This window comes from Scomber japonicus, chromosome 5 (assembly GCF_027409825.1).
Source record: "Scomber japonicus isolate fScoJap1 chromosome 5, fScoJap1.pri, whole genome shotgun sequence".
NCBI classification, from domain to species: domain Eukaryota; kingdom Metazoa; phylum Chordata; class Actinopteri; order Scombriformes; family Scombridae; genus Scomber; species Scomber japonicus.
Genome location: NC_070582.1, coordinates 28,906,569 through 28,934,315, shown reverse-complemented (window position 1 = coordinate 28,934,315; position 27,747 = coordinate 28,906,569). Strand labels below are relative to the sequence as shown.

Genomic DNA, 27,747 nt, shown 5'->3' with positions numbered 1-27,747 from the left:
GGATGAGTCAGGTCAGGTCATGTGGTGACTATGGGAATTTAGCAGGAAGGAAAACTGGGTGTAAAAGATGCTTCAAACATCATGGATAACAAACAAACAGCGCAGAGGAGCAGCAAAGAGAAAAATGAAAAGAGACATTGAACTTTGGAAAAACATACCATCTCTCTCCTCTTTTTTTAGAAAGTCTACAAAACAAAGCCTGGAGAGGATGATACTAACAGTGAAGAGCAGGAGACAGTAATGCAGCGACTGTTAGTTCAGCTGAGTATCATCATGAAGCTGGTGGTGGGCAGGTTACCAGTTCAGCAGCCCCATGATTTTTCTATTACTTTTTAACTATTTCAACCATCCAGACCAAGCAACAGGACGAAATAACTGAGGGGAATTTTTTTTTAATTGAAAAAGCTTTTTTTTTCATAAAATAAAATAACAACATGAGGGATTGTGTCCATACAGTTTTTATCTCTGGCAGAAAAACTGATTAAATGTCATTATTCACACATTATGGCCTATCCTAATTGAAGATAGTCTACATATTATTGTCTCCACTGTGTTAATACAATGAGAAGCAGTTGACTGGTTGTTTATGGTAAACATTAGGCTACTCATATTACTGTGTCCTAATGCCAGGATGTGATATGGTGGAAATCCTGTATGATGTAAGTTACATACAGTATTATTTGTTATAAGTCTATCTATGTATCAATGTGTGTGTGTGATTGATGGAAGAATCTGAATCGTATGTCATTAAGCGACACACTGTAGGCTAATGCATTTATATTGTTGCTGCTGGCCCAGGAAAGTACTTGAAAACATGCTCTAAGCACTAACCTGTTATTGATTAGCCAACTACCACATTATGTGGGACACATCATCAGGTGTGAACCTCAGCGTAATCGGGTGTTTCTGCCTTTTATTCACAATACAACCTTTGCTGAGGCAGGCCAACCGCAGGCTGATTAGACTTTGCAATCACGTGATGTAAATCCAGTATGATGGAAGATATCTACAGCTGTTGATGGTGTCCTTCTGGTTGAGATCTGTAACCTGGATTGGGTGTGTTTGGAGTGGGGTTGTGGGGAAATGTGGCTCCCATACTCTTGACTCGTCTCATCTTTAATATGAACAGTCGATTGGCAGCAGACTTTAAACACTGAAAGTCTGAAAAGGAAAAAGGATTGAAGAGGGACTCGCAGCAGTCTGTAGTTTTGTGGATATGATGGATAATGCCCAACCTCTGAGTCCATCACTGAAACAAACAACTGCAGAGACAGCAGTGGCACTCTGCACAGATGCTCTTTTTTTAATCTCCACACTAAACAAAGAGAAACCGAAGTACATTTATTGCCAGCTGCTATTTCTGTTCAGATATATTTTCCATTTCATATTACAAAGCAAGTTTAGCTGTGCATTAATCTTTTCTCTGTGTACGTGTGGTTTTACACTTGTGGTTATACACTTTGTGTGTCTTTGTGTTTTCCAGTGCTGAGCCCTTGCCCTGTCACTGCAGCTTCAACCAGAAGGTGTCACTCCATCTATAAGGGTTTCGCTCAGTGTCTGATGGCTCTGGGCGATAGTTTGACGGACAACGCCCGCAAGGATGAGGACACACATGAGATACACTCCATCTGCAGGTTAGTGTGTGCTTCAATATGATAATATGAAGCGCTAACACATACCATCAAATGCAAGAAGAAACTCAAACAGAAACTCAGCTGAATTTCAAACATGCTTCTGTATTCAAATATGCATTTCTAAACCTCACAGAGCAGTCAGGTTTGTATTAGTGAGTATTCATTTACTGTAGAAGAGAGGGTTTAGAAAACAAAGGCAGAAGTTCTCTGGGGAAAGCAGCACATTCTCTGAGCTGGAAGTAAGTATGCAAGTCTTTTGGAAAGAGAAAAGTTTAGACAAGCATTTTACAATTCCACAAAGTCAGTCTACTATCTGATATCAATAGGGCACGTCCAGGCTGTACACCTGTACAATACCACAGATCGAATTCTTGGCTCCTTAATCCCTCACTGGGACTTACTCATGATCTGTTCACATGCAGTTGTAAGAATAATATTTCCTGGAATAGCCGAGTGGAAGCATTCATAAATCGTGACAATATTAACATAGTCAACTCAGTAAATTTAGCATAAACAAATCAGACAGTTGCACTAAAAGTTTATTGGCAACTGTGGAGAAGAGTCAGCACTGGAGAAAGTGTTCACTGCAGTGTCTGTTCAACATGGTCAAAGCATTAAAACCAACAACGTCCATCTCTTAAGACTTTCTGGCTTCCTAACACGGTCTGATAGCAGTTCATTCCCCCACTGTTGCAAACAGAATTTTGATTTGCCATTGAGAATTCCTATTGTGAAGCACACAGCACAGAGCAGTGAATAAAAAAAAGACAAGATGTTATTGACTAGGATTGTATGAGTGTAGTATTGAGTGTGTCATTCACATCAACAGTTGAAGGACAAATCACTTCCAAGATGTTTATCTTGCTCAATGATTCGTGTTTTATTCCAAGGTATCACAGTTCACTTATTTAAAGATATTTTAACTCTAAAGACATCTAAGTGTCAACTTTGTAGGCGTGATACTGACTGGAACATATTATAGCCTACCAATAAAGATACATGAATTATTTTACCCTTTTTTAAAGTTTAAGGTTACTAAGGTGAAGCAACCGTCCAAACAAGTTTAAGGCTAACCGGCTCAGAATATATCCGTGGTTCACACTTAACAATTTGTAAAACGTACAGTGCTGCACCTTTTACCAGTTGATGTTACAAAATGTCCACTGTAAGTTGCTACTCAGAGTTACTTTCTCATACAGCAGCCTTAAAAAGAAAGCACAAGGATCCTATCGAAGTTGCAGTCACTCTCCTCCAACTTAAGGTATTCTCTGAACTAATAGTTTCAATTTATGACTATGTCCATTAATTATGACTTTGTTGTGTACTTTTTTGATTATTGATTCATCGTTTTGGGTTTTTTGTTGTTGTTTTTTAAACAAATCTGCCAAACAACATGGTAGCTGGACTGCAGCGAGTAGGTTCACCTTTCCATAGTAGGAGTTAAGTAAGGCTGCAACATATGATCATTTCCATTAATTATGACCTCGTTGTAGAGCTGCAATGATTAGTCAATAGATAAATTAGTCGATCAAATCTGCAACTATTTTCATAACTGATTCATCGTTTAGTATCAAATATGCCAAACAAACTTTAGGTATTATCTGAATTATATTATATAGTTTATAATTTATAATATCTTAAATTGGAGGAGAGTGACAAAATGCAATCTGAGGTAAGAATAGGACAAGATAAGGTCTGTAGTCCCTCCCACACAAAGCAACAACCCACCTATTTGAAGTATTACATTTTGACGAATTAATTTCAGACCCTGTGTAGGTTGTTCTGTGATTTATATCAAAACATGGTGTAATGTACAAGGTTACAGAGTAATGTAATAGATATAACTAAGCAAGAGCTAACAACATTAGTCCCCAGTTAATTCACAGCTTGTATGTCCATTGGAACTGAAGCAACATCACAAACTTTTAGCCTGCCCGCACAAATAATGCATTAAAGTTATTTTGATACAGACCACACAAGTCAAAACACTGGAATACTCATTTCTTAGCAAAGTGTGATGAAGAGCTCTACAGATCCTCTATTTAACCCTCCTATTATCTTTGGGGTCAGTTTTACCCCATTTAATGTTTAACGTCTTTTTTTGTGTTTCATATTTAATGACTTTTACTCATTTAATGGGGACAACTGGATGAACCTAAAGTTAAATTAACATAATAAGAACCTGACTAGCACAGTATCAGGCTGACTGGACAAACCAGTGGTGGTGGAAGAAGTACTCAGATTCTGTACCTAAATAAAAGTACCCATACAACAATTAACCTGCATGAAAAATCCTACTTAATCATTAGATTATTAATAGTGAAGCATCAGTGTTAGATCAGCATGTTACTGTTGTAGCTGCTGGAGGTGGAGCTAGTTTATACTACTTTATATACAGTTAGCTCGTTTATACTACTTTATATACAGTTAGCTAGTTTACACTACTTTATATACAGTTAGCTAGTTTATACTACTTTATATACAGTTAGCTAGTTTATATTACTTTATATACAGTTAGCTAGTTTATACTACTTTATATACAGTTAGCTAGTTTATATTACTTTATATACAGTTAGCTAGTTTATACTACTTTATATACAGTTAGCTAGTTTATATTACTTTATATACAGTTAGCTAGTTTATACTACTTTATATACAGTTAGCTGGTTTACACTACTTTATATACAGTTGGCTAGTTTATACTACTTTATATACAGTTAGCTAGTTTATACTACTTTATATACAGTTAGCTAGTTTATACTACTTTATATACACTTAGCTAGTTTACACTACTTTATATACACTTAGCTAGTTTAGTCTAGTCTGGTTCTCAACCTAGGGGTCGGGCCCCTCCAAAGGGTCAGCAGATAAATTGGAGGGGTGGTGAGATGATTAATGGTAGAGGAAAGAAGAAAAAGAGTTCTGATACTCAAATGTTTTCAGTTTTTGGACTTCTTTTTCTAATCTTTTTTCTGAAATATTGGATCATTTGAACATTTATTGAAATGAAACCATGAGAGAAGTTTATTTTAAAAGCTTGTTATATTATTCATTGTGTCAAATCTTCATCTGAAAAGTAACTAAAGCTATCAAATAAGTGGAGTGGAGTAGAAATATTTCAATACTATGTTTTGTTTTATTTACATAACTTAAGTAAGTGTACTACAATGGGGAATTTTAATTTCAGTTTGACTTTTTAAACTATGCACACTTACTCCTATAATGCTGCCTCAGCTCTACTCCCAACCTATCTTCACTCTGCAGCTCTCCTTTTGGTCTTTCTTTGTTTCGGTTAGAGGCCTGATGACGCTGATTAAAGATGCAGAACATCTCACCACTTCATTTCTCTATATCCTGTATCCATCCGTCATTCCTCCCACTCTCTCTGTCATCTCCGCTCACCGCTCTATTTATACATACCTCTGTCATCTATCTTCTTGTGGAGTTGTACCCTCTCGACCAGGGAAAGGATCCATTAATGTGTGAAGGGTCTTAGAATAGGATTGCTGATCTGAGAGCTGTGTTTCTGTCAAGTAAAATTTATACACAACTGGAATCATATTGAATTCATCTGAAGTACACAAACTCCTCTCTGTGGACTACAGATACTAAGAACAGCAGAAGTCAACCAAAGAGGTCAAAGTAGAAGTTACACTCAAATGAAGTTGCTATGCCGCAGGGCCAAACATATTCTCAATGCAAAAACAGCAAAAGTAACTAGTACTCTTCTCTCAGTGCATTATGAATAAACTAAAGGGCACTTGAACAGGGAGCGACACCATACATGCTCTATATAATATAGCTTACACACCTTACAAGCTGTGTTGTCACTGAGCTTGCTATGTGTGACTCCCTGTAGGATTTACCTTTTGTTCAAGACACATTTTTATCGAGATCTACAAAGCATGACATTAAAGTCCTCAAGGAAAACCTAATGGAGTTATTCAGAGTATCCTCCTGTGAGTGTGAGCGTCCACTTACTAAATCAGTCACCAACACCTACGCTTTTAGCTAGCTAGAAGCATGGCTGCAGGGATGGCACTGTCAGTTGGTGCTCTCCCTGCACCCCTATCTCTTGGTCTAGATTAAAATATCTCAACAACTATCGCTATGAACTTTGTTACAGATATCCAGAAGATGCATATTAATGAGTTTGGGAATCCCCTGATTTTTCCATGTAGTGCCACCAGCAGGTCAACATTTACTAGAGATAGACTAGAAATATATTTAGTACAGACTTATCTGCTCGCGTTACGATGTTGACATAATTATAGTTTGTACTAATTAGCAACTGTTGGCATGCTGACACGCTTAAGTAAAATGGAGGATGGTAACATTTTACCTGCTAATCAGCATATTAGCATTTCATACTATCTCGCGTCTTATGCTCACTCTGTTTTTTCCACTTGCCTTCCTTTCTTTAATGCTTTTTCCCTGTCGTACCTTCACTGTTCCTGTCTTCTATGCATCATTTTTATCCCTTCGGCAGTGAGTATTGGTGTGTGTTGTATCTAAATCAAAGTTTGTTTTTTTTCTTTAAATTATAATAACCGTTTGGTTAAATTTGTGATTTTAAAAGACAGCGACTTTTTATTTAAATGCTGGTAAGGGAATGGTTCAAGTGAATTTCCTCACAAGTAAAATAACAACTACTGTGTGTGTGTGTGTGTGTGTGTGTGTCACCATGGCCCTGCAGCCCACCCGTGGTACCACTCCACTGTTGTTAAGCCTCTTTTATTCCTTGAGGTACCAATTAAACTACTAATCCTGCAACCCAGCCACCTTAGTGTGAGTGTTGCCTAATGCAGGGACATAAGAGCTCACACACACACACACACACACACACACACACACACACACACATTCCCCAAATCTACACTCTGTGTCCTCGCCTCACTTCTTTCTTTTATTTTTCATTCTCTCTCTCCATCTCTACTTCTCTCCTCCCTCTCTCTCTCTCTCTCTCTCTCTCTCGTCTTCTTTCTCCCACTCTGTTCATTTCTACTTCCCTCTCTACACTCAAGAACATGGTTTTAGCGCTTCTATCAGAGCCACCTAATGAGGAAGTAGCGTGGCGCCCCCCCTCTGAAGATCCGCAAGCACGTGCACACTCAAACGCGCACGCACACATACACACGAACGCCACAGTGTAAACTGAATAGGAGGCTATGATTTGCATCTAGGCCAAGGCTGCACCGTTGTCAGAGCTATCCCAGGAGTGCAGCGCTGCTTTTATTCCTCATATTCACAGTAGACATTATGCAGCTGCAATCATTCACTGTGAATCCAGAGTAGGTAAGGTGAAAAGGAAATATTTGGGGCTAAAGTTACGGAGGAATTCGGTACAATAGAATTAAACAGTAACCTTTTGGCTGGACCTTTAAAAAAGAACAGAGGAGGTTCACATGAAAAATAGGTACCACTTTAAAACACTGCAAAGTTATATAGGGTTTACAGGTTATATTACAACTATGATTAAATATCACATTATCAAAGCTTCATATAATGAGCAATAATCCTTTATAATCCATGAATTAAGAGAACATTAGGGTTGCGGGGTTGTGAACTGTCAGCTTTGCTTGCTTTTGTCTCTTTTATCAATCTGTAAGGAGCCCTTATGATTACATGCTATGGGAAGTTAGCTTAGGAGGGCTTCTAGGGCTAAAACCATTTTAATGATTGGTAACTAACCCTCATTGTGATGTGTATCTCTCCCCCTGAGATGCTTTGATGCCTTTGTATAGCTATAGCCCACGTTAGGATTCAAAAATGATTTGTAATGTACATAGCTATAGCAATTCAAAGCTGGTTTGGTATGAACAGTAACCAGTTCTATACATAATCAGTGATACACTTTTTTTAAAGTTTGTAAGGAGAATGAATTTTTCTCTGAAATGTTGCTGACTCGGGAAGAAAGTAGGGATGCATGGATCCAACTTCTTCAGCCCTGAAACTGACTCCTGGGCTTTGGGTATCGGTCAATACCAAGCACCAATCCAATACCAGTGTTTAATTAATAAGCAGTGTGCCTCACTATGTGGAGGAGACCGTGATTATTCTTTTATGTGTAAGCTAACGTTAGACTTGACTTTTCTTTCCTTGCTTTGCTTTCCTAATATTGTAAAGCAAAATGTAACTCATAAATATGGAATTTCTTGGATTGAGTCAAGTGAACCTATACCGAGAGTTGGTGTTCACAGAATTCCTACACTCCAAGGCAACTGACAGTAATGCCAAGAGGGGAAAGCTCCCAAAGTGAGCCTAAGGAGCAGAACTAATGCTAACTGCCAGTCCTTGCTGAATAAAAACGTAAACTCGACTTTTATTAGCCACTTGCTTTGAAATTAGCAAACTAGTGTTAGCATTTGCATTATCATTTCACGTCATCAAATCATTACAGACTAAATCAACCCAATAAACCTACTGATGGCTCATATCTGACAACAGTATAGTGGTGATTACAGCAAAAAACAACAACAAATGTATAACTTACATTTGTGTAATGCAGTGATTTACTGTATTACAGTTTACTGTAAGGGCAACGTCCATTTCCAGTTTGAAAAGTGTTCCCTCGCTTTCCTCTATGTAGCCAAGATGGCAACTGTTGAGGGCAAGAAGTGTGCATAGTACACTCAACTTTATGAGCTTTCTGAGTGCACCATCCGGGTATTTTTTCATACTTAACAGAATGCACAAAATATAAGTGTACAGCATTTTGAGACACAGCAATGTGCATACTAACTTATAAGTTAGTATACACTTAAGCCTTGTGCAAACAGTGCTCAAACAACTGCAGCAACCTAGCCCTGGCAGGAGAAAATCATTTAACAGCACCACCCTGCTGGTGTGTCCTTTCTAGATAATAAACCAGCCAAGATCAGCCCCATTGTCACTGATACCCGATTCAGCTATTTGGTTGGTATGGGCCCCGATATGACTGTAAAGAGTTGAGATCTGTTGGAAGTAGTATTACTTGCTTCTGGTAGCGTTACCTATCTGTTATGCAGGAAACGTTTTCAGCATTGTACACAATAGTAAACATTTCTGTCAGTACATGAACGCTGTTGACAGCTTAAAGTAAATTTGTAATGAGCATAGCTGACAGGAGAGGGGCTGACTGTCCACACAGACAGACATGCTAGAGAGCAGAGAGAAAGTAACGTGAAAATTTGTTTTTTGACCATTGTATTGATTTTCCTCTAAAATGAGTGGAGACTTTGGGTCAAATTTAGTGTCATAGGTAATTGTTAGGTGAGATCCCCCAAAACTTTATTGATAACTTCATTCCTGGAAGTGTGAATCCAAATTTAACTAAAGATCTTAACAAAGATCTTCTCTTTTCCCAGTGTGTGTTTGTGTGTGTGTGTGTGTGTGTGTGTGTGTGTGTGTGTGTGGTTAAATGAATGGGGTTTAGTCACGTTTATCCATCTAGATCTTGGTAGCACAGATCTAGGCTTCATACTTAGAATTTTAGTGTCTAATTCCGCCAATCCAATATGAGCAACCTGTTTGTTTCACTTGACTTTAATTTTTAGATTAGAGTTGAGCTTTGAGCAATTTAATAATATTTAATACTTTGTGCTTTAATTAGTAAACCCCAAACAATACATTTGGGAATTTTTTAAGACTTTTTTAAATAACGCAATTTGACCACTTTAAATTTCAGAAAGGGGAATTCAGACCACAAAAATTCAGACAGCTTTGGTTCTAAATGCAATTACATTTCAACAATATTTATACAGTAGTAAGAAAACTTCACAATTATGTATTCAGTTGCTTATAGAATTAAAATCTTTATGACCAGTTTTTGCTTCCACAGATCATTTCATCAAGTGTTTACTACCTCTGTAATGATTGGGTAGCTTTTATTGAGCCTGTACCATTATTAGAGATACAGGGCTGATAGAGGATCACCTATTAATCACACAGATACATTACTGGCCTTGGATTCATGGACTATTGCCTGCCCTGCTGATATTTTTGTACTATGGATGTACAAAGCTTTTGAAGGACAAAAAAATACATTTGATCACAAAACCTAAAAGCGATCCAAAAATGAAACGTTTTAAAAAAAACTTTATTTACGACAAGGTCCCAATCAATAAATAGTTAAATGTAATCTCAGCATAACACAGAGATAGCTCCTCGTTCAGATCTTTTCACTGAAGAATTTATGAAAGATAAACAGAAGCAAAAATATGGCATTTGTTTCCTTGGTTACAGTCATATAAACAGAGGCAGAGTCTTCCAATCTTTAAAACGGGTGTTATCAGAAAACTCACAAGGTTGAGTTTTCTTTCATAACAGTCTCTTTATTTGCCTTCATATTTTTTATCCTCCACAGGTTTAGATAAGGCCATCCGTGCTTTCATTGCATCTCGTTGCGGCACTCTCTGTTCCTGTTCCTACCTCAGTTTAAAGTCACTTTCAGCTCTACGGCTCATTTAGGATGCAGCAGTTAGGATTTAAACTGCTGCCAAACAAAGACGCCATATTATTTCTAAATTCTGCATCGCTCTCTTTTATCCTGTTGTTTTACTTTTTTCATATTTTTACAAAAAAAAGTCAAAAATAACAGTGCAAATGTAGAGCTATAATAACCTCTGTTGCTCACAAAATACATGTGAAATCTTGTATAACATATAAAAATTGTCATTTTACTTTGTAACCTTTGTTGCTGAGATACTGCAGCTGCAAAATATAGATCAAGCCTTGTGCGAGCGGAAGGTAGAAATTATTCTTCTCTTCAACAAGGTGAAGGAAGCCTTCTTAAAGCACGTCAATCTGGTAACCCCGATGAAGGCCACTGCAGCTGAAGTGTGTTGGTTTTAATATAAAAGCTTTGTCATCCTCCTCCCCAGGAATAGCTGAATTCTCTTTATTTCTTTGGTTCTTTTCAATTCATAAAACTCAATGGAGCTGAGAGGCTGTGACAGGTGTTTTGTTTTTGGTTTCTTTACTTTTAGTACATCAACCTTGGACAGAGTAGTCACGACGCATTCTGAGGTTTTCACAGCATGTGGAAAAAAGACCTATATATAGGGTTGGATACATTTCACATTCGAACTGATACAGGTAGCGGTATCAGCTGTTCTGTATCAGTACTCAACAGTACTTTTCTCTGAATCTGTAATGCCTTGACGAGTATGTACTAAAATGTGTAATTACTGAAGTTAAAAAAGTCGCAAACTTCTTAGTTAAAAATGTTTTGCCTAGTTATTTTGAACATTTTAGACACAATATAAAATGTATCCGCAGTACAACTACAGCAACGGTCTGATATATGTCATATGTTTCTATCAAAGAAAATGCTGGTGGCGCCAAATCATAAATAACAAAACAAAACACACTGCCTAACCCAACAGGTCCCCACTGACTCACTACAGCTGAAAAGCAACGGAAATAAATACAATAAAAACCCTCCTCAATGTACTATTCTTACCTGTCGAAATAAAACACACTCAGACTAGACAGTCAAATTACTGTACGGTGTTGAAATATTGAATTTATGAAAATGACAGTAAAGTAAACCTTCTGCCTAGATCCCGAAACTGCTAAATTAGTGCCTCAGACAAATTTTCCTGTCCAAATGGACCAATATGCCTCACAATGCTAAAATACAACAAGCCCACTCTGATATAAAATGTGTAACTTACATCAGTAAGTAACACTGAAGGAACCAGAGGATTTCTTTTATTGACACTGCTGCAATCTGCCTATAATATGTGGAAACACAATAATAATGATAGTAATAATGCTAAAAATAATGAGATCAAAGTCACACATCAACATAAAATTTCTTCATAAAAATCATCATTCTTCTGCCTTTCTTATGAACAAAAGGCTGTAGATATTTACCTATTTATCCTAGCATTTGTGTTTTTGTGCAGTTTGGCAGTGCTTTGCTATAATCTACCTGCATGTGGAGATGGTGAGGCTCTCTCAGGTCAGTAGCGGCCGGTGTTCATACTGTTGGAAAGCTTGGCACAGAGCAAAAAGCATCACTCCTCAGATGGGTCCCATTTATAATAATGGATATCAAATGGAAACAATAACAGATGGAACATATAACACGCGCACAAATCATAGAGTGCGACAAAAAATGTCCGAAATAGAAAATTACAGTAGGCGATAATAATATGTAATAAGGGAACTGATGTCTGTAGGACTGCGGAGGCGATCGGAGGTATAAATGCTCAGAAATCATTTGTGTTTTATTTGAGCACCTTATGGGCTTCAGAAATCATCAAAAACACTGAGAGGGTTAGCTGCTGCGGAGTTGGTCAACCCTATGTTCCCCCAGTTTAATAATAAAATAAAGAGTTTCACTTGTCTTTCAAGCATTTTTATAGATGAAAAACAGCAACACATTATGTGCAATAGGGAATGGCCATACCTGTGCTGTGGGAGTGTAGGCCTGTGGGAACATAGAGCCTATTTTTGATGGGAAGAAATGGGGGAACATAGGACTGTGGGAACATAGGGCTGACTCCTCTCAACCTTTCTTAAAATGTCATTCTCAAAAAAGGCTTTGCCAGTAAATCCAGCACCAAATCAGTTTCTTCTCCTTCAGCCATTGTGCATTAGTAAATACAGAAGCGTATTGCTGTATGTAAGCCTAGGTAATATATTCATTTTCAAAATTTCAGCTTTGCCCCATTGAGATAGTGGTAAAGCTGTCAACCTATTCATTTCATCCTTCACTGCAGGGACGACCATTCTGAATATTTTTGAGGATATAATGTTGATAATTGTTATGATTCCTAAATATTTAATTCCATCCATTTGTCACAAAAAAGCTGTAACCTGCAGATGTATTTGTGTGGGAATTGACAAGCATTGCCTCACTTTTATTTTAAAAGAATTTCCAAAGGTAGTGATTAATATAAGAACTGCTGGTAAAGAAGATACTGGTCTATCAAGGTTGAATAATAGGTTGACACCATGTATATCCATTCTAGCACAGATCACACAGGCTAAAGGCTCAACAGCAAAGATGAAAAGTATGAGACTGACAGGGCATCCTTGACTTACTCCACTTTGAAGAGGAAACGAATGAGATCATTAGTCCTGACTGATGAATGCAGGGCACAATAAAAGGCTTTAACCCAACTAATGAACCTTGGACCGAAGCCAAACTTTTTGAAAGTGTAAAGCAGATAAGGCCTTTCCAACACCTGTTAGGCATTGACTGATGCTGCTAAAGCCAGCTTGTTAAGAGTTCACGAGTTCACTCTTCTGACAAAATGAACAAGGTACAGATTGTATCATTGGAGCTGCACATACAGAACCTTTTTGTTCTTCCTTTTTCTTTCCTTTCTTAATTTCTCTTGTGTGGCTTTACTTTTTTTCACCTTGCTGTGAATCCCCAAATCTACTGAAGCAACTTTTCAGATACGTGCGTTAAATATTGTCACAGGTTGTTATTGTTACTGTGTATTCATTGTGAACTACAGCAGAATCATTCAACTTCGTCAACACTCAGATGACCATGATGCTGTATACATTCATTTCAAGGATAAAAAAAAAAACCCAGAACTGAGGTTTAGAAGTTTTCAGCAGTCAGCAGTAGCATGTTAGCAGCAGAACACAAGTCATCTCAGGAGGTTTTATTATTGTGAAAGCAGCTGGTTGTCTGTCAGTGTCCTCACAGTGTTTCTGCTATCTCTGCACCACCTGTGACTTGAGCATAGACCCATGCATCTACGCCCAAACACACACATACACACACACACCAACGCACACTGCAGGAAGACACAAATAAAGACCCAGACATAAAACTCTGCACCACTGCACATACTGTAACAGCATTTCTTTCTGACTTTGACATCCTCTTGCCACGTCTTAGATGCACTCTTATAGAAACACACACTCACACACACACACACACATGCAGGTACACAGACGATAGCCAGATGCTGCTACTCCACAGCCCCATAGCCCTCCCTCCTCTCCATCAGCTGCTCATCTATCAGCAGCAGGCAAGCGGCACTCCTCCTCCAGAGGTGGACCGCTGGAGTGTTTAAGTCCTGGACAAATGCCAAACACACACACACACACACACATCTACTGTACACGCACCTACACACACACACGCAGAGACATCAAGGGAGGCCAGAACTGCTGTGGTGATGGTGCCTGTTCACTGTTAATTTTAAAAAGCTGCTGCATGTGCGCGTGTGTGTGTGTGTGTGTGTGTGTGTGTGTGTGTGTGTTTGTGTATTTTTTTGCTGTATTGCCACCATCGCAAATTTCAGTAAGTGGCTAAAGATGTGTTTTAAAAAATATATATTTGTGTATGCGACAGCAAATAGAGAAGGTGTGTGCTTGAATCTGTCAGAGGGAGATAAAAAACAAGGTGTGCTTGCTTTTCAGTGCTTCTAACCATAAACACATGTCATCAAAATGACACATATTACAGATGAGAAAGGTCCTCCAAAATGAGAAAATATTGCACTTACTTCTTTGTGGGTATTTTTCTATGCTTAGAGCTGTTAAACTTATGATTCAGGAGTTCACGTTAGGTGAGAATTACAAATACACATTGCAAGATTACTGATGATTTAATCCCATCAGGAGTTACCTTACCAACTATAGTGATACATCAAAACTACTCCATCCAGAGGCAGCTGGACTCACCAGCATCTCTGTCTCTATTGTGTACTTTCCTTTGAAGCATCACACAATGATTTAATAATGACGTGTGCAAAGCTGCCTCTGGCACTATAATGGTAAGACATAAGTGTAGATGGTTTAAAGTTCATGTAAAGCAGTACTAAATAGTTTGTCACACCACAGAAAAATGTGTAATTATCCACCCAGCCAAATTAGAATGATTGAAAAAGTTGAAAAGTATATAGAAGATAGAAGATTTCAGAATTGTGGAAAAAATAAGGTGTATTCTCCACTCTGAAATGCAGGGGGCATGTTTGTTGAAGGCACTTAAAGCATGGCACAAGTGAACAGCCTCTGAGTTCACAACACTCATACCAAACTCCTGTATAAAAATACACAATCTAAAATAGGCCTTGTTTGTAGCTGTAGTCAAGAAATACGAATGATATTTAAAAAATAAAGTAACAGTAAGAGTAAAAATAGCATCTATGAGTACATGCGCCCTAGTATTTATATAGTGAGGAAGGGGGTTCATTCTAGTAGCCCCTCTACATCATGGAGCTACCATTTCAGGCCCACCCAATTATTATTAATAATTACATGGTAGACTGACAGCAGCAGCTTCTACTTAGTCAGAAATTGCTAAAACTCTACAAATAGGAAAATGTGGTAAGGTTTAATAATAACCTGCCATGTTTCTTTATTCTTACCTCTTTTTTTGCATGAAAAAACACTACCATGTTTTTGCGATTTAACAATAATTTTAAAAAAGTGAATATATTGTAGCCATTATTATGAGAAAAGTCAAATAAATTGTTTATTTCGTCCAAAATATATTAAATTGCATGCCTAATGAATATTCATCTAATTATCAATTGTACTAGTGAGTGCATGAGTTACTTTCTATTCTCTGTATTACAGCTTTATTATCAGAATCATCCCTCAGATTCTTAAATATGTGGTCCACACATTTATATCTAGCTGTGTTCAGGCATGACCAGATACATATCTGATAATGAAGAGACGTCAAACAATATGCTCGTGTAGCCTAATCAAGGGCTGACAACCACCATTTTTAATTATCTTTTTATAATGAAATGTATACTTTTTTTTTAAATTAACAAAAACCTCAACATTATCAAGTCCACAGCCTGTGTGATGTATAACTTGTAATAATAACTCACAGCCAGTGGTGAGCAGATTAGCTCACAACGTTAATCACTTAGTCATAACCCTTGTCATGCATATTATAGCGTTTCCCTAAAGTGTCTCCAGTTGAAAGCTATTTTGTGCATTTAGCTTGTGAGCTAGCAATACATCCAAGAGTCACTTTGGTCTAGTTGTTAGGACAGAGCATCAATCTGGTAACATCTCACCCAGCATAAGAAAGAAACCCTAACGCAATTCACTTCTAAAACCATGATGTCTTATTTCCTATAAACATGCTCAACACATGAGACATAACACAGACAAAAGACTGCTTTGGAGTTGAGAAAGGTTTGATGGAGCTGGGCCAGCAGCTCTCCCTCTGCTTCCAGCGTTTGTGTAAACGAGTCTAATAACATCCTGGACCAAGTTCTGTTGTGACCAGACAGAGATGAAATCGATATCAATATTCTGATGGGCTCAAAGGTTACGCTGCAACTAAGAGTATCTCCCAAGATGCAGACTGTTCTGAGACTTCTCACAAGTACAGGACAAAATCGTGTATGTGTTATGTGTGTAAATAAAATTAGCAAATGTATATTTCTATGAAATTGGCTGCTTACTGTTCTGAAGGTATTCATTATGAAGACTTGTGTGTTTTTAGTGTTTACATGTTTTAAGTGTTTAAATATGGTTTCTGAGTGTTTTGTGTCAGGCAGGTTTTGAACAAAACCATCTGTTACTGCTTTGTCCACAAGTAATCCCTCTCTCTGTGCCAGTATTCCCTCAGAAATATATTCACCAACATGATTACAATGAAAAGAAGAATTAGCAAAGGCAGTTACAGTCATAGATTGAGCTCTCGATGTAGAGCTTGAAGGTTATTGGAATAAAGTTTAATGCTGAGCTTCATTGAAAAATAGAGTGAACCCTGTATAAGATTACTTCTGTCTCTCATTTTGCCCAACTCTTCTTTCCTATTATCATTCCTCTCACATCACAGTGTGTTTCAAATGTACGTTTTGGTCCTGATGGATATAACACGGCAGTGATTCAACAAACACCCAGTTCATGACAGCTTTACCACTTTCTGTGAACTGATGAAAGTTTTCCACATTTCAGTCTAACCCACAAGATGACCTTTGCCCTCAGAGTGGTGAAGATAAGCAGATGGTCTCTTGGCAACTACCAAAAGAAGTCAAAGGAGCAAACAGATCAAATCTGATTTTCTCAGTGAAGACTAATGCTTTATGTTCACTGCATCTTCATCAGTTATTTTCAGATCTTCATTTTGTTAAATCATGTTAGTGTGCACCAGTCAGTGTGATCATGTGTCTTCTTGGCTCAGGTGAATTTTAAATGCAGCTACATTGAATATGCAGTCAATATGTTAGACCTATCCATACAAGTTGAGGAAAGAAATTGCACTTACTCCAAAGCTTTATGGGTTTAATTCGTTAATGCACTTAGACAAAAGAAGAGTGGGTCTGAAGGAAATAACTAAAAGAACACATGACTCATACCTGGTAGCAAAAATAACACTTTATAACCATAATAAATACATGGAAAATGAATATGTACTAAATTGTAGTTCATGCTTATTACTGCTACCGTCCACAAAGAATTAAATTATGTTTACTAATTATTAGTAATACTGTAATGTATATTATTTTCTCATTAGTTTGTGTAATATAAAATCATTTTTCAAATGATATGTTATATCATTGCTGATAAAAGATGGTAACAATTACATTCTGATTACATAAGAAAACTATAAACTATAACAGTTTATTGCTGCACACATTATAGCATTGAATATACTATATTAATGTATGTCAGTGGTTAATAACTGGTTTCATTTAAGGCTACACTGTCTAGGCATAGTATTTACCACTCTGAAACCCACAGTACCCATCATATGATCTCAACTACCACTGGGAAACTCCAATCTGCTGAGACCAACATAGATCAACCCTGCTGCCTTCACAAGTTAATTCATCATTTCAGTCTTACAATGTTGGAGTCATTTCATTCAGTCTTTCTTCTGCGCACTAGAAAAACTAGACCAAGACTGTTCCCCTGGTACAATTGAGACACTTGGTTTCTTAAACAAAAACCTTGAACACAAATGCAGAAAAACCAAAAGAAACTTTTCAGCTTGCATGGTCTAATAACCTGCTTGTGCTCTTCCTGCTGCTAGGGCATCTAATATTTTCTGGTCTGAAACAAATTAATAAAAATAAGCCACAATTTCTTTTTGACACTGTAACTAAACTCACTTGTAGACTGCCTTCTAGCTATATGTAACACCGCCCTTACTGCAACTGACTTTATAGAATTATACACCACTAAAACTGATGAAATCAGAAAAACAATATCCTCCACTCTCTCAATTCCCACTCAGGACGGGGCGATTACATCTTAATAGTTTTTGTCTCACAAACTCACCCGCTGTGAGATATTCTCCCTCGATACACTCCCTAAACTGGTACTCTCCTCCAAGTTATTAAGACCTTTTTCAAATTCTTGGCTCTCTGTTGGTGCAGATAATCATCAGCTGTGTTGTTAGTTGAATTTTAAAACAGCGGTTATCAGGGCTCTCCTAAAGAAACATAACCTGGACGTTGATTTGATCGACAACGACAGACCCATCACAAATCTGTCATTCTTTTCAAAACTCCTTGAAAAAGCAGTGGCTCAGCAAGTCATAGATCACCTCTCATCCAATAACCTGCATGACCCTCATCAATCCGGCTTCAGAAAATTCCACAACACACAAACTGCTTTGATGGAAGTAGTAAATGATTTACTACTTGCTTCAGACTTCAACTCAGTTTCAATATTGGTGCTCATACACCTCAGCACAAATTTCATAACAGATCATCGCATTCTATTAGATCAATTAAAAAATGATATTGGTATCAACAACTCTGATCTCTCCTGGTTTAGATCATACTACTGACAGAACAACTGTTAATCAGACCACAAGAAGGTCAGTTATGTTGAGTCACAGGGATCTGTGCTCAATCGTATTGTTTTCTCTAATTACATGTTCCCTCTTAGTACATTAATCACTAGGTTCCTATTCCTATGCAGATGATACTTAGCTTTACATCTCCAAGGCTGATGCCTAGCTTTAGCTGGTCAAACTGGAAGAATGCATATCAGAAATCAATCAGTGGATGTAATCTAACTTTACTGTTTTATATGCAGAGAAAACTGAAATGCTAATTCTTAGTCCAAAGCAGATTAGAAATAAATTGTGTGATATTACTCTGAACCTAGCTTGCGCCACAATTTCACAAAGTTCCTCCATTGGAAATCTCGGGGACGGGTCCTATTTGATCCTATTTGATCCTAAAAGATGTTTGATCTTTGATGCTAGATCTGACTTCAAGATTCTACTTTTAACTAATAATGCATGGACTTGCACCATCCTACTTATAATCTGTAGTCATCCCTTACCAGCTAGGGCTCCAGGATCTTAAAACGCTCATCCTGACTTTTTCAAAAATAAATAAAACGTTAGTAGATGGTAGGGCTTCTCTTATCAAGCCTCTCTTTCTTGAATTATCTTCCTACCCAAATTTGACAGCTAGTTTAGTTGACTCATTCAAAAGTAAACTCAAAACAGATATTTTCAGATCAGCTTTCAACCTCACTAAGTCCAACCCAAGTTCTAAAGTTCTGGTATCCAATTTATACTCCGTCTACGTGCGCATGGTTATGTATCCGTAATGTATGTTACACATTTTTGTGTATAAGTTGTGAGTAGGCAGAACTTGGTCATAAATGTGCTCAGGGCCTATAATGAGGAGGAGTTAAGCTGAAGAAAATGTCCTCAATCTTGTCTATGAAAAAGGTTACAAACTCTTTCACAGTCTGCATTTGAAGCAATAGGGAAACATGGTGATCCAGGGTTGACTAAATGATCGATTGTCCTAAGTAAGAACCTTGTGCTAGTTGGAGGTGATGAGCTATGAAAAATATTTTGCTCTTGCATCTTTAATTTCACTGCTATAAGATTGTAATAAAACTGTCATATGAGCATAGCGTACTGAGCTTTGATTTCCTCTACTGTCTCTTAGTCTTCATACACTCCATTTCCATGCCACGAACTCTTTCAGTAATCCAAGGTGATTCTCAAGATGATTTTTGATTTAAATTTAAATGTATGTTTCTGTGGAGCAACATTAACTAAAGCGGTTGTGCACATATTATCGAAGCAGTTCACTACATCATTAGCATTTGAAAGGAAATCTAGGGATTCACCAGAGTTCTTAAAGAATGAAGAAAATCTCAAAGTCCTGTTCACGATGTTCACATCCATAGTTCACAATTTTGAATTTTGAACTTAGTCCACTGTCCCAAAAAATAAACTAGGGCATGTTAATTTCCTCTGGGTTTTTATTTTTATTTTTTTTAATGAGCTGCTCGAAGCTATTCTTTTTGAATAGAACCTCTTCCTACCCATCAATCCCCACCCCCCAATCATTCCTACTTACCAGACTGTATAGAATCACATAGTTTGCTTTTAAAAGCCAAGAAAAACGATGAGCTTATGTTTTACCATTGTACCACTTACAATGTGCCATAATATGCAGAAAGTGAAAAAAGAGAGTAGATTCAATGGACATTTTATTTAACCCGCATGAAACAAACTATATAGCCATTCAATAACATGAAATAGATTCATATACTTAAGAACAAGCTTTTACAGGCGCCACCATTGCCTTCATTATAGTCGCAAGCTGAAAGATGTGTTATGATTTCAGTTCTACAGAGCACAATTTAGAGAAAGCAATCATGAGGGAAAAAGACCATGGTTTGCATCTAAGAAAAAACCTCCATGAGAATATTCTGAACTGTAGTTACTATGAACACCAGAGTCCAGAAGATGCCAAGTATCAACAAGATCCTAAGTACCAAGGAAAGGAAATGTAAACTAAAGTGTAGCCTAGTCTGTTTAGGGTACAATATTCAGACAACATATTTTAACATCCTCTAAAAAGAAAAGAACTGAAAGTAAACACTGAGTAAACAATGAGTAAGTCATTCTCATTCGGTTTGATTTTCTATCTCACTGACTTGTTGTTAGCCCTTACAAAAAAGCACAGCTCTTAAATCTCAGAAACACACAGCTCCAGCTTTTAACACACATACAGTTTTCAACACAACTCTATTTTAGGGGCAGATTTCCCCTGTGTACAAGTCAGAGGCTCTAGCCAAAGCTTTACAGAGCAATATTCAGCCAACATATTTTAACATCCTCTAAAAAGAAAAAGTAAACATTGAGTAGACAAACATAAAAAAAAGTAATTCATTTTTTGATGTTATCATGCAGCTACATCTCTGCACACCAATACATTCGTTTCCAATATGTTGTACCACTTCTATAGCTCCACAAAAAAGGTTACAACAATAGATACTGACAGTACAACCCACCGATAAAAGGAGTTTAAATCTTTTTGTTGGCATTCAAGAGCAGTTGCTTCTCAAAGTTGGCATCACCAAGCCTAAATATTTAACCACCAGTGCTGAAGAGCGTCTCCACTGTAGCGCTTGAGGGGAGTGCAGTGTTGTACTTTATTAACAGCTTTTTGAGATTAGGCAGCAGCATGAACTCAGCAAACCCATCTGTGATTGGTGCGTCCAAATAAAGTTTTCAAAGGATTCTGTGGATTTCTTTTAGATCTGAAATGTGATGCTGCCTCGTATTTCTTGTCAATGTCACCACAGTTTTAAATTCTTGTTTTAACATTGCTCTGAACTGCAGGTGTGAGCAAGCCTCCCAGTCTTGTTTTTAGTAATTTCATGCTGTTCTTTATGAGGGGACGGCATGCAATCAGATCTTGTGTAGGAGTAGGCTTTGTGCACTTAACCAACAAGCCATTCACATCACTTAGCAGTTGTGCAATGGTTGCAGCCAAGTACCCAAGAAAGATGTTTTTCTCCCCCTGGAGGATGTTCAGTGCACATCATAAGGGCCTCATTACATCCACAAACTTGTGTATGAAGTTGATTTCCTCTGGAGAGAATTGACTCATCACAAGCAGTGTGCAGGATAAGTTTGTCATATGCAGAAAAGGCCACAATATCAGTCTAAATGGTATCTGCCTTGGGGCTTAATGTTGCAATGTGAGACTGTTGCTTCATAGCCAGATCTGTAGAGTTCCATTGTGTGTCAAAGGCCAAGCTTTTCCTTGACAAAATGAGATGCTTTTGGGCTTTGTGTACCCATTCCACAGAGCAGACACCTGTGCAAAAACAGCCCTATAGACCGTGTTTTGTATTGTCTTTTGATGATCTTTTCCACATCTTTGGCAATTAAATTTAAGGTGTGAGCCATGCATCTTCTGTGAGACGGACAACAGGGATCTTCTAAAGCAGAGAGATGCTTAAGTTCCATTTCATCATCTTCATCTGAGCCCTACATCATGATTTTTGGTCTTCATCATTGTTAACACCTGGTTCTGGATAATCAACAGCAACATTTGCCCAAAACAAAATTTGCAGTGTGTCCATCATGGTACACACAATCTTGTTTTGGATTTTAAATTTTTTATGCACATCTGACATCGCTTTTTCAAACCCATTGTATGTGTTCTCCTTTGAAAAGCTGGCATGCAAGTACTGCAGAGCTTCTCTGAGACACATCTGCTGTTGTGCATACAGCATCAACTTCAGAAGGTTCAGCCAACAGGTCCTAATTATTTTCCTTGAATGCCTTGTTCAACAGTGTTTGGGCCTAACGTTTTGAAATCATACGCCTGGACGGCTGCAAACCAGTAACTAAACTGATGAACAATACCTTTTCAACCTTGGTCTTCTTCTTGTTGGGAAGCAATGGTACTGTAACAGATCCTTTACAAAAGGACTTGACTTGGGTGGAGGAACTTTGCGTCTGTTGCTTTGTAGTCTTGTAGATTTTGAGGTAGGGTAACCAAAATCAGAACTTTAAGGGCATCATACTGTAAAGGCAATGCCGGGGTGTTGGTTCAGTCTTAGTGGATAAAAGGTGTGATGTGGTTTGGGTTGAGACAATCCCATCAAAAAACGTATGGTCAGTTAAGGAAAGAAGTAAAGTTTTATGAAATTGGATATTTCTATTAGCTATCTAAGAGGGAGCATTAGTCACTTCTGCCCCCACCTTCTCATTCTAGGGTCTCCTCTGCTGCTTCTGCTGTTTTAGTGATAACTACCCCAAAGTAATGGGACTGATGTGAACAGATATAAACATTGTGTATTTTTTCTACCACAAGTCCGTAGACTTTCCACTGTTTGTCCACTGTTCTGCCAGAGAGGCTGTTTCATGATTTTTCTTTGCCTTTTTAATTAGTTACCCTGTTGGAAAAACACACAAAATCATACAGAGATAGAAAATAACACGGTAGACACAGACCTGCAAACACATACATAGTTAAACAGATGCTTATAGCAGCTACATATCATCTGTCTTTATTTCCTATCTCCTTAAATCTAATTAGTATGAGCTTGTATATGATGTTTCCAGGGGGAGTTTGTCTTCCTGAGAGTAATAAGAGCAGAATATTAAACTTCCTGCTTGATAAACCTAAAAAAAAGTGATGAGGCCAGATGCCACGACTAGCTCCAGCTAAACTCACTCATTTATCACTTAATATGAACCATTTGATATTAGACCTATCTTGGTTACCAGTTTTGACTTAGCAGATGTGGAGCGCAACTCCAACTCCCTCTCTGGTTTCTGAACACTGTGTCCATCAAAGTCCACATCTCTGTGACCAACTTCAATTACTAAAAACATGATTGCTAATAAAGAAAAGGTCTTTGACAAAGACATGAGTTGTTCAGTAAGATTTGCTTGCTCGGTTCATTTTGTGGATTGCTTTAAATATACAGAGTCATGGTCAAGATGTTCCCTGTGACCAGCATTAGATAGCAGTTTAATCTATGCTTTGTGACCAATCCTGTTGTCAGACAATGTCAATCTTGTGCAATTCTGCAAAACCACAGAAAATGTTTTATGATGTTTTTAATGAAAATGTTAAATGGCAACTGAAAAACTTGGCTAAGGGTAGGGAAAGATTTTGGTTACAGTAAACTGCAAACTGCAGTCCCCTACATGAAAATAAAATGTGCTACAAGCCCATCCAAAACCTTACTTTTCGCCTGACTACATGAAGGACACAGTACTTCCTGCATTGGCAATGAATGTTGGCTTTCATCCTAAATTGTGAGATTCATACCATGTCCAATACGGACATAATTCCTGGGGATACTGTGTATAGACACAATGACATAAATATGCTACCTATACAATTGTTCTAGCATCTGAATGTTTATTGGAATAAAGTTTAATGCTGAGCTTCATTGAAAAAAAGAGTCGGCCCTCTTCAATATTACTTTTGTCTCTCATCTTCCCCAACTCTTCTTTCCTATTATCATTCCTCTCACATCACAGTGTGTTTCAAATGTACGTTTTGGTCCTGATGGATATAACACAGCAGTGATTCAACAAACACCCAGTTCATGACAGCTTTACCACTCTCTGTTAACTAATGAAGGTTTTCCAAGTTTCCGTCTAACCCACAAGATGACCTTTGCCCTCAGAGTGGTGAAGATGAGCAGATGGTCTCTTGGCAACTACCAAAAGAAGTCAAAGGAGCAAACAGATCGATCAAATCTGATTTTCTCAGTGACAAGAGTATTGCTTCACGTTCGCTGCATCTTCATCAGTTATTTTCAGATCTTCATTTTGTTAAATCATGTTAGTGTGCACCAGTCAGTGTGATCATGTGTCTTCTTGGCTCAGGTGAATTTTAAATGCAGCTACATTGAATATGCAGTCAAAGCTGTCTGTACAAATTTAATGTTCAACTTGAGCTAAGAAATTGCACTTACTCCAAGGCTTTATGGAACTAATTCATGAATGCATAAAGGCAACAAAAAAAAGTAGGTCTGAGTTTTTCATTGAATATGAGAAAGTCAACTCAGTCAAAGTGTGAACTGAAAAACATGACACATACTTCATACAATGCTGGTGTCTATGTTGAAAGCGAGCAGAAAATAAAGAGTAAGCAAAACAAGACTAACCTTTTACAGCCATGGTAGCAGCTCTAGATCGTACTCTTTCATTTACAGAGACCCAACATTCCCCCATCAACAATCACTTGGTGACAGTGGCATAAACTTCTCTTTAATGGGACAAAACCGTGAGCACAAGTGGGGTCTAGGTAGACGTCCATCTGCCTTAACTGGTTGGGTTGAGAGAGAGGGAGAGAGACACAGAGAAGCACAGCAACAACAATAATATTATTTGTGGCCCTATCTGTGGTGAGCAACCTTGTCCTGTCGGGAAGTCCTCACCCCAATAATTTGTCTTAAAAATGAAAATGGTAATTGAAACTGTCAGTTGTTTTTGTCCCAAATTAGTCAAACTACTAATTGATTTTGATGTCATGTCTGAGAAACACCCTTTCATGTGTCTCTATGTTCCTTTTCATCTTTGTTTCTTTAGGTCATGGGATGAGTTCCATGATTGTGCCAACGTGGCGATGGCTGGCTGTCCAGAAGAAGCAGCAGCTGTCTGGGAGTCTCTGCGTCAGGAGTCCAAGAAGATGCAGTTCTCAGGGAACCTCTACGACATGTGCTCCAACCGCAACAGCCATCCAATAGCTTCAGTCTCCCCACACGGCTCGCCCAACCAGGAAGAGATCAACCAAGAGTCCCTAAGAGGGCGTGCCGGTCATTTCTGCCCCCACTGTCTCATGCTACTGTCTCCTCTGCTGCTGCTGCTGTTTTGGATATAACTCCCCTTAAGAAATGGAACTAATGTAAATAGATATAAACTTTATGTATTTTTTCCTCCTCAAGTCCATAGACTTTTCACTGTTTTGCCTCTGCTCTGCTAGAGAGGCTGTTTCATGCATATTCTCTGCCTTTTTAATTAGTTACCCTGTTGGAAAAACACAAAATATCATACAGAGATAGAAAATAACACTCTACAAACAGACCTGCAAACACATACACAAGCCCCTTTCACACAGCCTGTTCAAGGTGGGAATGTGGTGCTGTTATTTAGCCTGTAAACATGAAATGAGGATGCATTATTGTTCCACCATTAGGTTGGCAGTGGAGGTAGTCACATTGTCAGATTGACATCTGTGTCAAAGGGAGAGCCGGCATGTTGGGACTATACACACTAGACACTAACGCTGTTTTGTTACACATCCAGCCTCTGAGTCTGAAATACCGGCATGCTATCTAAAATGACACATGGGAGCGGCATTATGTCAGCTTTTTTTGGTTCAGTGTAAAAAAGCAAAGTTGTCATAATGACAGGTCTTCTTCATGGCAATAGTGTGGAATCCCTGAATAACAGGGGCTACATGTCATCTGTCTTTATATGCTATCTCCGTATGTCATAAATATGAGCTTGTATATGATGTTTCCAGGGGAGTTTGTCTTCCTGAGAGTAATAGGAGCAGAATATTAAATGTCCCGCTTGATAAAACTAAAAAAAAAGAGGTGAGGCCAGATGCCACGACTAGCTCCAGCTAAACTCACTCATTTATCACTTAATATTAACCATTTGATTTTAGACCCAACTGGTTGACTAACTCCAAATTCCTCTCTGCTTTCTGAACACTGCGTCTATCTAAATTGGACAATTCTGCAAAAATGTTTAATGACATTTTTAATCAAAATGTTAAATAGCAACTGAAATATTTGGTTAAGGGTAGGGAGATATTATGGTTACAGTTGGTACACTGACAACAGATCTGTGTCAGGATGCAAATTGCAGTCGCCTATATGAAAGTCAAACTTGCTACAAGCCTATCCAAACCCTTACTTTTCGCCTTAGTGCATAAAAGACACACTACTTCCTGCGTTGGCAATGAGCGTTGGCTTTCGTCCTGAATTGTGAGGTTCATACTTGTCCAATACAGCTAAATTCCTGGGGATACTGGGCTGTAGAGACACATTGAAATAAAAATAAAAAATGTTTCCAAAATCTCATCTGCAGTCCTGCATTAAAATACTGTGAAGTCTTGCAATTCTGTCAAGAGTGTTTTGTGTCAGGCAGATTTTGAACAGAGCCATCTGCTTCTTGAGCTTGAAGATCCTCCAGACTTCATTTTTGCTATATTGCACCCATCAAATCCCCCAACAATCTGGTCAAATCCATGAACCCATCTATCTATTTCACTCAAAAATACATCAAATTACATTAGGTTTATATTGGCTCTGATATTTCATTGTGTCTTTAAAGCCTTCATGATTTTGATTGGTCTAAAAGATTCAAACATCTTAGAATGTTTGTGTGTACCTGCTGCAGAGTGAGAGTGGGTTCCTCAAGGCCTTTCCTCTGTGATAGCATAATTGTAGTGTCGTCATCAGTCTGGTTAAACACAAGAATAGAGGTTTTTCCATTTGCCTTGACGGTACTGTACATATAAACTAAATATAGTCTCTCTCAATGGTCCTGGCTCAATATAGTGAACAAACAAAAGCCCAAAGTCAATTATCAGAACAATGCTTCAGAAACAGAGAATGGAATAGTGTACTCTCCTCCAAAAAAGGAACTATTTTGTGTTACAAAGCCTTACTTTGTTTCTCTGATTGTAAAGGTTCTTAGGAAAGGCTTGTGCAGCACTGTGCGTTATGAACATCATCACAGCTCATATTGTACAGACAGTTAGTAGAAAGGCAAATAGGAAGGAAACACTGAAGAAATTAAAGATGATTTAGATTTGTGTAGGTCTCAGCTATATTGCTGGGAAGACATTCATGCATATCAATAGTTTCAATCAGAGAATGGTCCTTTAATACTCTAGTCTTTTTTCTTCTTTTTTTTAGACAATGTATACAATTTGACTTTGGCTATATTTCCTGAGAAAATACATAGTCATTTCTCTTTTACATATCAAACCATGAAAAATGGACTGTCATGGATTCCAGGAAGATATAACAGCTTCCTGTGCAGCAGCTGCAGAAACACGACTTTTTAGCTGAAGTTTAAGTGAAGACAGAGTGTGCTAGAGTTGTTTTTATTTGGTGCTTGCCCAGGTATGAAATCCTCCAGGGTTCCTCCTTGGCATCCTATATTGTAGCCCTACAGTATGGGACCAATATGTACTCCAGTTAGACTCACAATCCTCTTACATGCCAAATGTATTTCATGCTCCAGGAATCATAGTTTGGCCCTGCAGGCCTGCTGAAGCTGCTTATTATTCTAAGTGGCTGTGGGTAACAGTTGTTTCTGTCTGGCCCAGGATCAGAAATACCATCAGATTAGAGACAGACACAGAAAAAGGAGAGATGAGTACACCTGGAAAACAAACACTGTTCTGCCTAGTTGAGAAGCAGT

The 27,747-nt window shown here is 38.0% G+C and overlaps 1 protein-coding gene across 1 annotated transcript in view; it reads left to right on the top strand.

Moving 5' to 3' along the window:
* Positions 1–25,186, top strand: part of nrn1la (neuritin 1-like a) — a 54,679-nt gene extending 29,493 nt beyond the window's left edge. Inside the window, exons 3-4 of the mRNA XM_053319979.1 lie at positions 1,484–1,634; positions 24,895–25,186. Of these exons, the coding sequence (XP_053175954.1) occupies positions 1,484–1,634; positions 24,895–25,186 (443 nt within the window). The remainder of the gene's footprint in view (positions 1–1,483; positions 1,635–24,894) is intronic.
* Positions 25,187–27,747: the final 2,561 nt, after the last annotated feature.